This window comes from Apodemus sylvaticus, chromosome 2 (assembly GCF_947179515.1).
Source record: "Apodemus sylvaticus chromosome 2, mApoSyl1.1, whole genome shotgun sequence".
NCBI classification, from domain to species: domain Eukaryota; kingdom Metazoa; phylum Chordata; class Mammalia; order Rodentia; family Muridae; genus Apodemus; species Apodemus sylvaticus.
The window spans coordinates 48,760,849-48,775,072 of record NC_067473.1 but is presented as its reverse complement, the minus strand read 5'-3'; the positions used below and the strand labels follow the sequence as shown (position 1 = coordinate 48,775,072).

Below are 14,224 nucleotides of genomic sequence, written 5' to 3'. Positions count from 1 at the left end.
CCCCTCGCCCGGCCGCGCCACTCCTTAGGCCGCGCAGGGTGATCGCGGGAGCGGGTGAGCAACATCTCACCCTGAACTGGAGAGGAGGGCGCGCCCCGGCCACGGCACGGGGACTCCTAGCGTCCCGGGTGACCTGCGCGCGTCTCCCGAGCGCTGGAGACCCCGATCGGAACGAAGCTGCGTGTGCCCCCCTCACCTCCCCCGGGGCGGTGAATCGGTGCGAGGCTCGGCCGCTGGGCCCCGGGAGCCCGGGTAGCCCATGGCGGGCAGCGATGTGGCGAGTGAAGGGCCATCGCCGAGAGGCGGCGCGACCCGGAGACCCGGGGCCACCGGCGGGCTGCGTAGCCAAGAGGCTGCCAGCTGCCCTGAGCCGCTGTCCGCTGCTGAAGCTCCGGTCGAGCGTGGAGCGCTGCCCGCCTGGATGCGCCTCTACTTCTACGGGATGCATGGCATCACCCTGGACGTGCTGGTGTCCTCTGCCAGGCGCTTCGCCCGCAGCCTGGATCTGCGGATGCTGGGCTTCTCTTCGCCCTACCGCTGCCTCCTGCACTCGCTCACCCACTTCGCCCTGGAGCAACTCTACCTGCAGCGGCCGCGCTGCCCCAGCTCCTTCCTCTTCAATTTCCTGCTCTACCCCTCTGCGCACGTCGGGCTGCAGACCCTGGCGGGCCAAGCGCTACGGCTCAGCCTAGGCGGCGGGCCGGGGGGCGCGGCGGCGCCGGGGGTGCTCGACCTGGCGCTGCAGTACGTGCTCGCGCTCTACCACGGCCAAGTGTTCCTGAAGCGCTTCCTGTGTTTGCGGTACCCACGGCGACGCGAGCGGCGAACCAGGGACACGCTACCTGCAGCCCGGGACTCCCAGATCCTTTGGGAGGCTGGTGGCCAGCGACATGGATCCCGTGGGACCGCAAGGGGCACAGAACGATCTCCTACCCAGGGACTGCCCGACCTCCTCCGCTTCCTTTTCTTCGGAATGCACGGCTTTCTGGATGAGATCTTCTTTACCTTCTTCTTCAATGTGCTGGGGCAGGGGGACGGGGCCAGCAGTGGTCACACATCCCTCTGGTCTTTCTTTATGTATGGAAGTTGTAGTTTCGTGGTGGAAAAACTCTACTTCCACCTTTACTACAGCCGTGGCTGGGGCACGTGGAAGCGGGTGCCCATCTATGTGATCTTCATCTATGCGTGGGAGTTTTCCTGGGGTCTGGGACTTCGTATGTGCGGGGCCTGTTCCTGGGACTATTCTCACTATCCGCTTAATTTCATGGGCCTCATCACCTTGATGTATTTACCCGGTTGGCTGTTTCTTAGTGTGTACCAGGACCTGCTGTCCAACGTGTTGTGGCGGGTGCAGTATGTCCCAACGAACTAAGATTAGGGGGGGAAAGAGGAAGAAAAGAAAGTATCAGAATCTGAAAAATGATGCAATTTATTTTTACACATTTTAAATAAGGTGGTTTTGCTTTCCGTCTTTTAATTTTTATACACTTTACTAAACTCTTCCAACATATACTTGACATTTTAGTTGTCTGGACTGCTTGGAATCTATATGTAAAGTTCAATACTTTGAAATGTTACTCAAAAATAACTCAGAATATTTACATCATCAACAATTTAAACTTTACGAGGCCAAACAGCAAAACCACTAACCTTAACATCAGGAACAGGCAGTATTCACTTGACCTCGATTTTTCTGTTCTTCTATAGAGGTTTCCAGACTAGAGAACAGTGACTTCTACAAGTTTCTGACATAGTGATCTGTTTACTTTCTTTTCAATGCAATTTCATTTTACCTTCTTGTCATGTTTGCCAGTGGCGGCTGAAACTCCACTGTCTCGTACTTCAGAAACTTCAGTCCATAGCTATAAAGTGCCTCTGTCCAGCATACAGGTGAGAAGAAGCTGACAAGTGCGCAAAAGGCCGTGAACTCACTTTGACAAGAGGGAGTCCTTTCTGTGAACCCCAACAAGTGATACTGTGTTGAGGTATTTGATCACCATCTTGGAAATGATTGCTTTCCAATGTTGGCTAGCCTTAAAAATGATGCATGGTAACATTAATCAGACCATGGTGTTATCGAAACTTTTGTAACTGTGCAATAATTTTACTATTTACCCTATATGTCCCAAGACCGAGTGAAATTAGACCACCTCCAAGAGTGTTCTCACTCCAAGGACCCTTTTTCTACACAGTCTCAAATATAAAAACAATACTTTGGAATAAAATGAATCTGAGTTCTCCCTCTAATTATATCAGGCCTAATTGGTTTCTCTACTTACTGATAGGTTTTCTCCATATTTCTCCCACAGTTCCCCAGCCCCTTTTCTTTCTCCCAGACCCAGAATTTGGGGTCAAGCTGATGCAGTAATGCACCGTATAAATCTATGATAGCTTTTTGACAGTTTATGATTAATTAATGTCTAAAAGCTTCAAAGTTAAATGAGATGATGGAAGTCATTCTAAGAAATGATACCTAATTGATTAATAATGTACTCTGAGGGTGTTTGTTGTTTTATTGTATTCAGAAGAGCAAGTGGGACCGAGTGCAGCTCAGCCAAGGATGACTAATAACTCTCAGCTTTCAGTACAAAGATAATTAGGAAAACTTAGAACGTTTCTTAATGAGTTTAAATCTTCCACTTGCCTGTACTGTTAAAAAAAAAAAAAGGATGTTTTTTGTGTCGAGAAAAAAAAGTTGCTATGAAAATAGAAGAGAATGTGTATTTACATGTGATGTGAGACACAGTTCTGATAGTGTTATATCCATCCATCCCCTGAGCTAAATTATAAGTAATGTTATATAGTCAACCGTGCCTGACATGGGTGATGGCCAACTAATTCTTTTCGTCAGGCAGAAGTTAAAAGGCTTTATGTCTACCAAAGGTTTCTAGTAAGTTTTTTGTTTGTTTTTTAATGACAGCTCGTCACAAGTCAAAGGTTTCTGAAAATGCTTGAGGCGGGGAGCTAGGTAGAGACATTTATGCTAGAAGCTGGGCAAGGTATTTGTACTTCAAACATGACACACATATGGGAGTCTGAGTTTAGTGTGTCAGGGCTGCACATTCCATAATCCTGGGAAGACCTAGTCAGGGCCATGGCTGCTTAAATGCTTATTAAATTATCCGTACTCGCCTCCTGCATCTGCTGCTCTCAGAGCCACAGAGGAGCCACTAGACTTCTCTGACTCAGAAAGCCCTGGTGTAGGAACACAAGCGACTTCAGTCTCCTTTTAATACTACCCCCATCAAAAGGACAGAGCAAAGTTTTCACTCCTTACACTTGTTTAAGTAATAGTTCCCACACACTATCCAGAACCATGTGGACACAGCAGTGAACCACCAGACAAATCTCTGTCCTTATAAAGTTGGCAATCTACTGTTTTGATTTATTTGAAATTATTCTCTTGTGCTGTTGTTATTGTTCAAGAATGTTGATTTGGTGGTGGGTGTTGAGTAGCTGGAGTTGTAACTCTCATCAGTCCTGTCCCAGGAATATGACAACCCATCATTCCTAAAACTTAACCCAACTAACAGTCCCTCTGCCAGTTCTGCACAATGCTAGTTGTGTATTCCAGAAATGATTAGCCCGTCTGGTAACTCAGTGTTTGTTTTAGGGCTTCTCATTTTGTGTTCACCCTACTTCTTAAAGGAGACATTTTGCTATGATCTTCGAACCTTTAGGAAAAGAAAAAAATCAGATCATATAACTTTGTTACTGTTAGTAGTTTAGAGGTGGATATGATAAGACAGTATGATAGTTAATATTTAAAAAGCATTTGCTATCTGACAAAACTTCCCTAAAGTGTTCATGTATATATATTATATAGATATCAAATTAAGAACACATTCTTATATACTATGCCTTAAGTGAATATACAGTATATATTTTAAGTACATATTCATATATGTGTATATATTCACTTAAACTTGTAACAACCCTGCTTTTATAGATGAAGGCAATAAAAACTGAAGCCCAAATAGATTCAATAACTACCCAAAATACATAGCTTTTGAGCACTTGTATTTGAATTAATGGATGCTGGACTCCTCGCTCTGTTTTTAACAGCAGCTTGACTGTGCCTCAGTCTAACGGCCTCAGCTATGTAGACCTTACCCAGACTATGCGTCCCTTGACTGTTAGAGATGCACAGACAACTGCATAGAAGGCAGACATTGTTTGCAAAAAGGCTCATGTTGCTTTTTTATTATATGGTACCTAACAAATTAATGTCAGCATAAATAACTGACATTCAGCCTTCTTTTACATTTAAATATAATGCCTTCATATTTAATCAGTGCTCTGAAGGGAAGCTCATCTTATAAGCTAAAATTATCCACAACATAAAAAGTGTAAAACTAATATGCTAATATGCAAAGTAGGTCATATCACAAGGTATGAATAGACATAAAATTGATCACTGTTATATATTAAATATTGTACGTAAAGCAGAGATCATTGTAAGAACTAAACATTCAAAGTAAGAAAATGTTTAACCAGCTGTGGTGGTACGCAACTATAATCCTAGTACAGAAGATCTTGCGGCAGAAGGATTGCAGATTTGAGGTTACTCTAGGGCATATGATGATATCCTGTCTTTTAAAAGGACCTATTTTTACAAAAACATTTATTCTGAATTCTACCGAGAATATACACTCTTAAAGGGAAAACATAAAAGTAACAAGTGTGCTTAATATATATGATGTTGAGATTTTCTTTTTAGAAGTACTTGAAATTTTAAATCAATTCTATTGATTTCTGTGAATCTAAAGAGGAATATAAGCTCTTGAATTTTCATGTCAACAATAAATACAGAAGTCCAGATATCAAAGAAACTCTCCAATAAAGTTGCTAACACATTGCATTACGTTAAGCATTTCCATTATTCCGTGTACTTTATTCTGTTGCTTTTTAATAATTGACAGTTCACACTGCAACTTGACAAGACACAGAGTTTGGAAAGATATGCCCTGTTTTGTTGGCTAATTCTAACTTCTAACAAAAAAAAAATTATAAAGGAATTTTTATTACTTTGAAATAGTCTCAGTCAGCTTGGGAGCCCTGTTTCTGTTTCAGAAGGAAGGAAGTGGCTTTTGTGGACGGGTCTGTCTCATCTTCCACTCTCAAGGTTCATCAAACATCTGCATGTCTATTCTGAAGCTAGGGTGCATTCATCAAATACTTAGTACCGAGGAGCAATGAAATATCTGCCACTGTAATAAAGCCGGGGTTGCCATATATCCAAAGACATTGTAACTCTTTACCTTTTCAATTAATTTAGAGTCCATGATAGTGCTTACTAGAGGTAAGCCTTTTCTTTACCTAAGGGAAGTAAATAAATAAATAATAAATAAATAAATGAATAAACAAACAAACATTGTCCCTTCGCTTCCCTTCATAGGACACATGAACACCTACTTTGTGGTGTCATGAGAGGTGGCAGTCAGAGGAGGTTCTGTTGTGTTGCCAGGACTTTTGTTTTCTTCTAGTAGAGTTGCTTGCAGAGGAAGGAACAAAAGTGGTGATTGTCTGTGTATCTAATGGAACCTATTCATTAGAGCCGGCTTCATTCAGCTTCTCACACCATAGCAGCAGGCCATCACTCAGGGGGTTAATTCCAGTCACAAGCAACCCAGATTGCCAAACACTCTATGGTGTGTGGAGAGGGAGAGGCTGCTGGTAAAAACAAGTTTCTCATAAAGTACGAAAAATATAAATATGGATAATATTTGTCTTAATTTCAATGTATGTTTACTATGATTAAGAAGATTTAAACTTTGAAAAAAAAAAACTATGCCCCTTAAAGCATTGGGCCTTTTACACAAAGTCCATTCTCTACCCATAAAAGAAACAGGCTTCCGAAACATTAGGAGCCAATACCTTGCCATTCATTGCATATATGACTCCTCCTCCTCTTCTTCTTCCTCCTCTTCCTCTTTAAGAAATTCTTTTTCCTTCATTGAAAATTTGTATGTTTAATTTTTTTGTCATACAATGACTTTATTATTCAGATGATGAAAGGCTTTCAGGATTTCAGAATACGATTATTTTGAAAATAAAATCACCTTGTCTACAAGTACAGTAGTAGACTAAATATAAGAGACCTGCATGCATCACTGAGGTCTCCACATGGTTACAAGTAGGAAAATATTTAAACTCTATAAGCCTACAGGATATCACCTACTGAAATTCCCTGTTAACTTATCCAGCTATACTAGAAGAAAAAACTTGAAAGGACAAAGATATGGCTCAGTGATTAGGAGTTCTTGCCACATAATATGAGGACCTCAGTTTGGATGCCAGTATCCACACACAAACGTGGGCGTGGCCATGTGTACCTGTAAGCCCAGCCCTGCAGAAGGTGACAAAGGGGCGGGGTGGGGGACTTCCTGGGCCACAAACCCTGCTTCAGATTCAGTGATAGACCCTGTCTCATGGGAGTATGGTAGAAAGTGATAGACCAAGACAATCCTGGACTTCAAATATTTTGAAAAACCACTATCTGGAAGGAACAATGATCAGGTGTTGTGTAAAAATAGTCACATTGCATTGTTCTTTACCTTCATTAACTTCTAGAGGTTGACAGAAATTTGCTCACATACATTAATGATGGAGGATTATTTTCTTACTACCTTTTTATTAAAGTAATGAATGGGCAGGAAGAAAAGTTGAGTTTCCTCGAGTACAACAAAACAAGCATTTATATTTCAAATTCTTTTTTTTTCCAGTACCTTTCTCATTTTTTATTAGATAGTGTCTTTATTTACATTTCAAATGTTATCCCCTTTCCCACCCCGTCGCCCCCCCAACCTCCTATCCCAGCCCTCCTCCCCTGCTTCATGAGGGTGTTCCCCTATCCACCCCCCCCCCACTGTTGACTCCCCGCCCTCGAATTCACCTACACTGGGGCATCCATCAAGCCTTCACCAGACTAAGGGTCTCTTCTCCCGTTGATGCCTGACAAGGCCACCTCTACCACATGTGTGACTGGAGCCTTGAGTCCCTCCATGTGTATGCCTTGGTTGGTGGTTTAGTCCCTGGGTGCTCTGGGAGGGATCTGGTTGGTTGGTATTGTTCTTTCTATGGAGTTGCAAACCCCTTCAGCTCCTTCAGTCCTTTCTCTAACTCCTTCATTGGGGACCCTGTGCTCAGTCTAGTGGTTGGCAGAGAACATCTACCTCTGTATTTGTAAGGCTCTGGCAGGGCCTCTCAATAGACAGCTATATCAGGCTCCTGTCAGCATTCACTTCTTGACATCCACAATAGCACCTGGGTTGGATGGATCCCAGGTGGGGCAGTCTCTGGATGGCCTTTCCTTCAGTCTCTGCTCCACACTTTGTCTCTTTATTTGCTCTTGTGAGTATTTTGTTCCCTTCTCTTTTTTTTATTAGATATATTCTTTATTTACATTTCAAATGATTTCCCCTTTCTTTGTTCCCTTTCTAAGAAGGATGGAAGCACCCACACTTTGGTCTTCCTTCTTCTTGAGCTTCATGTGGTCTGTGAATTGTATCTTGGGTATTTCAGGCTTCTGGGCTAATATCCTCTTATCATTGAGTGCATACCCTGTGTGTTCTATTGTGATTGGGTTACCTCACTCCAGATGATATTTTCCAGTTCAAATTCTTAACAGGAAGAATTTAACAGAATCGGTCACAGTGCTTGTTCATCATGGAGATTTTCACAGACAGCAAATAAAATATGAGCAGAGAAATAGAGCTGGGGTGGAAGACAATAGAGGAGAGGATGGCATGCAAGAGCCTCGGAGACCCAAATGCGTTATTTTTCCAGCTAAAGTATTTCACAAAGACAGTCTAACTCTTTAAAAATGTAAAAACAACATCAGAAAAAAATGTTACCTTCACAAAATGCTACATACCCTGTCTCGTTGCATAATAAACATTTTATTGACATTACTGAGCAGTGAAATTTTTCTAATTTTTCATAATAATTGGGTTATTGTCCAAGCTACAGTGGTTTTGAAAATAAAGCCATTAAAGTTTTTCTCCATTGTTCAGGTGAAGAAACCACAGCTAATTATAAATCAAAGATCATAGAACTGGAACTTTTGAGGAAACCAGAGATCATCTACCCTCCCCACTAATGCTACACTTTCATACAGATCTTCTGGACACATGCGCACCTGATATCTTCTGATCACAGTCAGTAACAGAGGTCATCTAATCTACTCAAACCTCCATTGTCAAACCATTTGCCCCACACTATGACTTCATTTACTAGAAAATTCCTAGGAGGCCAGGCAATTTGAGGAGGGTATATGTCAAATCCAAACACTGAGCTGGTGGAGGTAAGGACATACCATTTCAATACTAGACAGCAGTAATTAAGAATCTCTCCAGATGACAAAATGTAATTTCAATTTCATTATTTATAGATATACACAAGAATCACTTTATGCCTAGTAGGTAAAAGTAACATATTTTTTTTTTTATTCTTCCCTTTTTTGTTTAGGAGTTTCTTTTTCTTAGCACAAGGCTTAGTTTCTTTTGGTATTTTTAGTTAGTAATCTCATTAAGAAATACAAATTATCTTTTAAAGCATCACCTCTAAAATGTGAATTTAATAGTGAGATAATGTGCACTGGAACAGTTGTGGTGGGCAAATGTGTTTGGCTATATGAGTTTTCCACAAAAGCTCATTTGGTCATTTTTTCCTTCTTGATGCCTCTACATTACTGTTGCTTTTAAAAATAACTTTCTGGATTTTGGTAAGTTTTACATAACACAAATGAAAATAAAATGTTTCAATTCATTACATGTTTAATTGGTAAGTACTTGTTTTCATTTATGACTCTAATTCGTGTCTTGCTATTTGAACTTTAAATATTATTAGTAGATTATAATGGGCCATTAAGGGAAAAAACAATAAAACAATAGAGGGAGGAAGTACGTATGTATGGGTTTTTATGTGCATGAATATATGCAGCATCTGTGCATATGAGTACTTGGGAGACAGAAAGAGAGGCAAAGACAGAGGGAGACACACACAGAGGAAGACACACACAGAGGGAAGGAGGCAGGGGGTAGGAAGGAATTCACTTGAGTTGCCAGTCTTTCAACATTATTCAAGGCTTTAACTATTTGAATAGAACTTATCAACTCTACAGATTGCAATATGTGCTCCTCATTCAGTAAATTTAAGTTCACCAGCAGCTTTACTGTAATAGCCACAGTAATGTTTAACTACTTATGTAAACATCCTGTTGTCAGTCTAGTAGACACATAAAATTAACATCACAAGTCTACCACTTGTCAACTTGATGTCCATAAATATGTTCTAAAATTATACAACACTTAAGAAATAAATGAAAGAAAACACTAGAAGATATAGCTTCTATGTTCACAGATTAGCAGAATTGGTGTTATAAAAATGATCATATTATCAAAAACAGTCTACAGAGTCAATGTCACCTACAGTGGTATTTTTTACAGAATTAGGAAAAGACATTCCTAAAACTTATATGGATATGCAAATGACACTAAAGAGGTAAAGCAATCTTAATGAAAAGAACAATAATGAAGGTATCATACAACCCAACTTCAAAACAAACAACAAAGCTATTGCAACCAAAAAACCCATTATTGGCATGAAAATGCATGTAGACAAACAGAATGGAATAAAAGATTCAGAGATAAAAACATCCAGCTGTACTCAACTGATTCTCCCCAGTGCTGTCAAAACATAAAGTGGAAAAAAAAAACAGCCTCTAACAAATGGGGCTGGATAGCTAGATATAAAAGTGTGAAACTGGATCCATATTTTTCATACTGAGCAAAATCTACTCAAAAATGAATCATATATTATAGTGTATTACATGATACATTAAAACTACTAGAGAAAATTCCTCAAGACAATGACAGAGGCAAAAGTTTTCTGAATCAGACTCCAATGTCTCAGAAAACTTCTCATTCATGATTTAACCATGAGTTAATAACACTCACTTCTAACACCACAGCCTTAGGATGAAGGTATGGGAATACAAGAATTAAAATCACAGCAAGAAGAGATCAATATGTTCCCAGTATTGTAAAGTTCAGCTCAAAAATGAAGTGACAATTTCTGGCTATTATAACTAAAACAGCTAAGAACATAGTTGAGCAAGTGTCTTCATGGTATAGTGGTATATTCCCAGGAATGGTATAGTTAGGTCTTGATGTAGAACTATTCCCAATTTTCTAAGAACTGCCGAATTTATTTTCAAATTGATTGTAGAAGTTTGCACTCCCATCAGCAAGGAGGAGTGTTCCCCTTGCTCCACATCTTTGCCAACATGGGCTGTCATTTGAATTTTTGTACTTAGCTATTCTGACAGATGTAAGATGGAATCCCAGAGTCATTTTGATTTGCACATCTCTGCTGGCCAAGGATGCAGACAATGTTCATAGCAACTTTATTCCTAATAGTAAAAAACTGGAAACAACCTAGATGTTCCTCAACTGAAGAAAAAACAATGAAAATGTGGTACATCTACAAAATGGAGCTATTAAAAACAAAGACAATGTGAAATTTGCAGGAAAATAGATGAAACTTGAGAGTATCATTTTGATTGAGATATCGCAGACCCAAAAAGACATGTATGATATGTGCTCACTTATAATTGGACATTAGACATAAAGCGCAGGATAATCATGCTACAATCCACAGAACCAAAGAAACCAGGTAATAATAAGGGTCCAGAGAAGGATTATGAATCTCACTCAAATGGAAACAAAATAGTTGTCAGAGGTGAATGGAGAGAATGAAATAGTCATTAGAGTGGATACGGACAGATATGGGGATAACCATCGGGTGATGGAGGAGAGTGCAGAGGAGACTGGGAAAGAGAACAGAAATTGGTGGGTGGGGAGCATCTCTGGGACCATCTGGAGACCTGGGATGGGGGAAGCTACGGAGAGTCTATAGGAGTGACCTTAGTTGAGATCCTATCACAGGGGATAAGGAGACTGAAGTGGACACCTTCTGTAGACAGTCAGGACTTCCAATGGCTGGAGGAGGACATCAACCCATACACAAAAACCTTCATCTCAAAATTAGTCCTGCCTACAAGATGCCCAGGGATAGAGATGAAGCAGAGACCAATGGAACAGCCAACCAATGACTGGTGTAACATGAGACACATCTCATGGCAGAAAGTCAACCTCTGTCACTACTAATGACATTCTGCTATGTTGCAGACAGGAACCTAGTATAACTGTATCCTGAGAGGCTTTATTCAGCAGTGTATAGAAACAGATGCAAAGATCCACAGCCAAACATCAGGCAGAGCTCAGGGAGTCTTGTGGAAAACTGAGGGATTGAATTGAATGAGTCAGAGAGGTCAAGGACATTATAAGAAGACCTACAGTGCCAAATAACCTGAGCCCATGGGGGCTCACAGAAATTGAACTACTAACCAAAGAACACTCAGGGCCTAGACCTAGGTTCCCACACATATTTGTAGATGTGCAGCTTGGTCTTCATGTGGATCCCTAATAATTGGAGAAAGGGCTGTCTCTGACTCTCTTCCCTGCCATTGGATATCCTTCCCCTACCTGGGCTGAATGGTTGGGCCTCAGTGGGAGAGGAGGTGCTTAGTCCTTCTGGGACTAGATGTCCCAGGGTGGGGTGGTACCCAAGGTGGCTTCCCTTTCCCCTCAGAGAAGGGGAGAGAGTAATGGGGAAGGGATTTATAAGTGTGGGACTTGGAGGAGAGGATGGAGGATGCTGTGAATGGAATGTAATATTTAAAAAATGATAGAAAGAAAACTAGACCTATAAAATAAAACAGAACCTAAAATTACTGTATTTTAGGATATTCAGAAAAGCAAGGAATCATGTGTTTGTTAATCAGTCTTTCACTGTGACAAAATAATGAGAAAATAAATTACCAGGAGAAGATATTTACTTTACTCATGGTTTTAGAGGCTTTCAGTCAATGATCAGGTGGCTCCGCTACTCCAAGTCTGTGATGAAGAAGAACATTTAGATGCTGGGAATGTGTGCTGGAGAAAGCTCACCACCACAGAGTGGTCAGAATGCACAGGGAACATAAAGAAAGGACTGTGGAGGAGTTAAAAAACAGAAAGCTAATGATAATGTAATCAAAAAGGGCTCATTTTCCACCTTCTGCGAGCTACAGAATTCGGCAGCTTCAGTCATGTAGCTCTGGCTTTAGAGTGAATTAATAGAAGCGACTACTGGGGACTATTGGTGCTGGTTAGCTGGAGCTAAGAAATTAGTGGTGATTAAGAGACAAGCATCACTGAGGTTAAATCTTCTGGGAGATGTTTTCTGAGAGCACCAAGAAGCTGTTTTATCCAGAGATAGCCAAGGTTGTATCTTGTGCTGCAGCTCAACTATGTATAAGTCACAGAGGTGGTACTAGTTTTGAAGACATGAAGGCATCATGAAGAACAGCTGTGGCTTGGTACTGTGAGAGGCCATGGAAGGCCATTGGTGAAGGTGCAGCCTCAGTTGCAGTTGATGGCCCAAGACTGAAGGGATCGTGCAAAGGAGTTGAGGATTGGCACCATGAAGAGAGCCTTTGAGAGGCTTTTGGTGAAGCATAGTTGCAGAGGAAAACCCCAGTGTTTTAGAGATGCCAGTGCCATAGATAATCACTATGAACAGCAGAGGCAATGGAGTAGATCAACCTGAGCTTAGAGTGCTATAGAGGGTAGAGTTAGAGAAGTGACCCAAGCCCTTTGGAGGAACCCAGAAGATCATGTGTGGATCCCAGGCACTGGAACAAGAAGCTGCAACACTGAAGTTGCCTTGGAAGCCCCAAGATGGTCAATATGCCAAAGCTGTGAGATATCTGCTGAGGAAAATTAGTTTTACTCACTAACAGAGAGTAAAACCAGCCTAGGAGAAAAGCTTATTGTAGGCGACAGAGATAAAAAAAAGGAATTGGAAGTTTTTAATACTGCTTTGACATCAGACATGGAGGTGCAGAGTTAGGAGTTTGTCCAACTGCTTTCCTGTCTTGCTTTGGGGATAACAGTTAAGCGATTAGATGAATCTCAGAAGAGACCTTGAACTTTGGACTTTTAACATTTTTGAGACTGCTATAGATGTGGGGACTTTAGGAGTCAGACTAAATATATTTTGCATTGTGATATGTTTAGGTATGGTCCCCATAGACTCAAATGTTTGAACCAGCCTATGGGGGCCAGGGACTAGACTGTGATAGTTTGTATATGGTTGGGCCAGGGAGTGACACTATTAGGAGGTGTGGCCTTCTTGGAGTAGGTGTGTCACTGTGGGTGTGGGCTTTAATGCCCTAGTACTAGCTGCCTGGAAATCAGTCTTCTCTTAGAGACCTGCAGATGAAGATGTAGAACTCTCAGCTCCTTCTGTGCCATACCTGACTGGATGCTGAATGCTCCTGCCTTGATGATAATGGACTGAACTTCTGAACCTGTAAGCCAGTCCCATTTAAATATTGTCCCTATAAGAGCTGCCTTTTTCATGGTGTCTTTTCACAACAGGAAAACCATAAGACAACTGGAAACCAAGGCCTTAACACAAGAGCATTCAGGAGTACATTATATCCAAACCATAACAGATGGTCGTGTGTTCAAGCTAAATATTTTGAGGAATGCAATCTGTGTGAGTGGCAACAATAGCATAAGTGACCTCCAGTATAAATAAACGGATGAAAGACTACCCTGTAGCAGATAGGGATTTAAGAATTAATATTATCCAAATTGGGAGAATTTTGCAAATTTGCATTCTTGTGGGAAAGCCTGCTCACCAGGCTAGAAGCTGAAAATACAAAACATAAGAGAATACGAAGGTTTATACTTTAAACTCTTTTAGGAACAATTAATAACTCCTAGCTTTACTGGGAGGCCAGGATTTGTTTTCCTCCCGTGAAACTTGCTGCTTCACTTAATTCTCCTGGCTGCATGAAGAGAAAGACCCCTAATCCCTATTTGTATATGTGCTGAGCTGGGACACAAGAGAGAAATTATCTTTGCAAAGCTCACAATGGAAGAACAAGAATTTGTCCTCCAACAGTCAGGATCAGGATTGCAAGTTACATTTTCTAAATGTCGCCTTCAGAGATGGAAGGGAAAGGAAAGATCAAAGGAACATCAGAAACACGGGGTAAAGACCTGAGTCTGGCACTGGTCACATCCCAATAAAGAAAGCATTGAAACATTTGAATTCATACCTACTCAAAGAATTGAAAGATCACTAATTTTTTAAATAAAGAAAACGA

The 14,224-nt window shown here is 41.1% G+C and overlaps 1 protein-coding gene across 1 annotated transcript; it reads left to right on the top strand.

Moving 5' to 3' along the window:
• Window positions 1–256: 256 nt before the first annotated feature.
• Tmem229a (transmembrane protein 229A) lies at window positions 257–5,868 on the top strand. Its single transcript, XM_052173311.1, has one exon. The coding sequence runs from the start codon at window positions 260–262 to the stop codon at window positions 1,370–1,372; it is 1,113 nt and encodes a 370-aa protein (XP_052029271.1). The 5' UTR covers window positions 257–259; the 3' UTR covers window positions 1,373–5,868.
• The last annotated feature ends 8,356 nt before the right edge of the window (window positions 5,869–14,224 follow it).

Coding starts and splice junctions, on each gene's coding strand:
- Tmem229a (XM_052173311.1), top strand. CDS start 260: ATGGCGGGCAGCGATGTGGCGAGTGAAGGGCCATCGCCGAGAGGCGGC.